At 59.5% G+C, this 2,555-nt stretch overlaps 1 protein-coding gene and 1 long non-coding RNA gene across 10 annotated transcripts in view; one reads left to right on the plus strand and one right to left on the minus strand.

Annotated features, from left to right (window-relative positions):
- Window positions 1–1,096, minus strand: part of LOC107151228 — a 2,587-nt gene extending 1,491 nt beyond the window's left edge. Inside the window, exon 1 of the long non-coding RNA XR_007342986.1 lies at window positions 564–1,096. This is a non-coding gene — a long non-coding RNA (uncharacterized LOC107151228). The remainder of the gene's footprint in view (window positions 1–563) is intronic.
- Akt1s1 (AKT1 substrate 1) overlaps window positions 1–2,555 on the plus strand; it is a 7,061-nt gene extending 4,506 nt beyond the window's left edge. For 7 of the 9 annotated variants that reach the window (XM_015496500.2, XM_015496505.2, XM_015496499.2 and 4 more), the window contains 4 exons: window positions 1–220; window positions 912–989; window positions 1,070–1,239; window positions 2,371–2,549. In XM_015496500.2, coding sequence (XP_015351986.1) covers window positions 1–220; window positions 912–989; window positions 1,070–1,239; window positions 2,371–2,514 — 612 coding nt within the window. In that variant the 3' untranslated portion in view covers window positions 2,515–2,549. Of the gene's footprint in view, window positions 221–911; window positions 990–1,069; window positions 1,240–2,370 lie in introns of all 9 variants that reach the window. The other 2 variants (XM_015496497.2, XM_015496507.2) reach the window with 2 other exon arrangements.

Genomic DNA, 2,555 nt, shown 5'->3' on the forward strand with positions numbered 1-2,555 from the left:
CTGGCTGAGGCTGCCCGCCGCTGCCTCCATGACATTGCCCAAGCTCATAGGGCAGCTGCTGCCGCCCGGCCCCCCGGGCCCCCACCAGAACCACAGCCGCCCAGCCCTGCCCCAAGCCCACCCCAGCCTGCCCTGGCCAGGGAGGATGAGGAGGACGAGGAGGATGAACCAACAGAGACAGAGACCTCCGGGGAGCGGCTGGGTGGCAGCGATAACGGAGGTAAGGTGCCAGGCAGGGGCTGGGGATCTGGTCCTGGCTAGCTGCCTGCTGTGACTTTCCAGGGGGGCCGAGGCCCTTGGGACTGTGTCTCATGAAACGTCACCCAGCAGCCACCCCAGTCAGGGAGCAGCCAGCTTGCAGGGGTTCCTCCCAGAGGCTGCACTCAACACTGAGGTTCTGAGGAGTGAGAGAGAGTGCAGGGGAATCAATTAATAGGAATTACTCTCTGTTGTCACCAATGCCTGGCCTCGGCCTCCTCCCGTTGCTGGACAACACCTGCCGAGAAGGAAGGTACAGACAGGAGCCAGGTGTGCAGAGTTGAAATCCTGGTGATGTCACTTACTTGCTGTGGGACCTCCAGCCAGCGACACAATCTGTCAGAGCCTCTCCTTTTGTCAAGCAGGTGTCACAATTGTGCCATTTTCTCTAAGCCTATGTTCTGAGTCACATTGATTGTCCAAAACAGATCTTAGAGGCTCCTTGTTAGCCAGGGTATTTTTTGCATCTGAGGGTGTGACAGGTTGACAGATGAATTCTCCTCATGACCGGACAGATAACGAGCACCGTGTATTTGAGGCTGAGAGACTAATAATTGCAGGAGACCCCAGAAAGCAGTGACAGTGGCTGGAGTTGGGGCACTTGTAGCAGGATAGCAACCTGACTGGCCAGGGCCTTTTGACACCATCCTCAGGGCTCTTTGTGATGGACGAGGATGCCACCCTCCAGGACTTGCCCCCCTTCTGCGAGTCAGACCCTGAGAGCACAGATGGTGAGTGTCCCCCGCTGTCCCCACACCCAGGAACCAGGAATGCTAACAGGGACAGAGGCTGAAGTACCCCTTTCTCACAGATGGCAGCCTGAGCGAGGAGACCCCAGCTGGCCCCCCAGCCTACTCCATGCCCCCAGCCTCGGCGCTGCCCACACAGCAGTATGCCCGGTCTCTGCCCGTGTCGGTGCCTGTCTGGGCCTTCAAGGAGAAGAGGACAGAGGCCCGGTCATCAGATGAGGAGAACGGGCCGGTGAGGGGCAGGTGGGGCTGGGGAGGAGGGAGGCTAGACAGGCTCAGAGCCACCTGCTGCAGGAAGCCCTCAGATCTGCTGCCCTTCTCACCTGTGAGCTCCCTGAAGCCCACTCAGCCGTGAGAGGCAGGTTTCCAGCCACAGTCCTGTAGCCATGCTGTTCGGAAGGCCTCCTCTGCTCTCCTGGGGTAGCTCCAGCTACCAAACACTGGGACTCCTTGAAGCCAGGAGGAAAGTGAGGCACTGAGGACGCATGGCCTCCCAGAGGTCTGAGACTGGAACCCAGCTTCCTTTAGAAGAGCAGTGGGCTGCAAGGGAGAAGGCCTGGCATTGTTCCCCTCAAGACTCAGTGTCTATTTACTTAGAGATGAGTGATCTGACGCTGGGCAGAAAAATGGACGTGGGGTCTGTCGCCCATTTTTCTGCCCCCAGGTTGTAGAAGGGCCCAGTGAGGCATCAGGTGCAGTGCTGCTGTCCATGTTGGCAGCTTATGGTCACACAGTTAACCGATTGAACCTTCAAGGCCTCCTAGTGCTGGACCCTGGGCTGTCCTCCTCATGGGCTCCTGACCAACTAGTGCCTGTGGCCTCTCCCAGCCTACTGGAGGGCTTTGATGGAGGAGCACTGGGTGGATATGAGGGTCCTTTCTGTGCAGACCACCTGGTAGTTCACCTTCCTTGCTCCATCTCTGAAATGACTATCCAATTTCAGCCCTCCCCAGGCCCTGTTATACCCATCTTTCAGAAGGGGAGACTGAGGCCTAGGAAGGCAAAATCTCTTATGTACAGCTAGCTAGTCCGCAGCAGAGAACTGATTGGAATGTGACTGTATCTTTAGCCCAAATGGTGCCTGAGACCCCTCCCCGCGGTGGAACAGGCAGCTGTGGTGGCACACAGGTCAAGATGGGGAGGGGGAGAGGCCAACAAAGCTGCCAGAGGAAGTGTGAGTTGGGTAGAAGAATGGAGCAAGAGGGCATGGCTGGCGGTGGGCATCGCAGGGCACAATCGGGAGGGTCGGGACCAGCTGGGAGCGGGCCTGTTGCCCAGGGTGCAGGGGCTGAATGCTGGAGCTCTGGGTGTGTGCCGCGGGCCGAGGGTGCTGACCCGCCCCGCCCCGCCCACGTCTCTGCAGCCCTCCTCGCCGGACCTCGACCGCATCGCGGCGAGCATGCGCGCGTTGGTTCTGCGGGAGGCTGAGGACACCCAGGTCTTCGGGGATTTGCCACGACCTCGGCTCAACACCAGCGACTTCCAAAAGCTGAAGCGGAAATACTGAGGCCCACGAAGCTTCTCGGGCCGCGTCCGCCCCGCCCACAC

The sequence above is a fragment of the Marmota marmota genome, unplaced genomic scaffold, assembly GCF_001458135.2.
Source record: "Marmota marmota marmota unplaced genomic scaffold, marMar, whole genome shotgun sequence".
Taxonomy (NCBI): domain Eukaryota; kingdom Metazoa; phylum Chordata; class Mammalia; order Rodentia; family Sciuridae; genus Marmota; species Marmota marmota.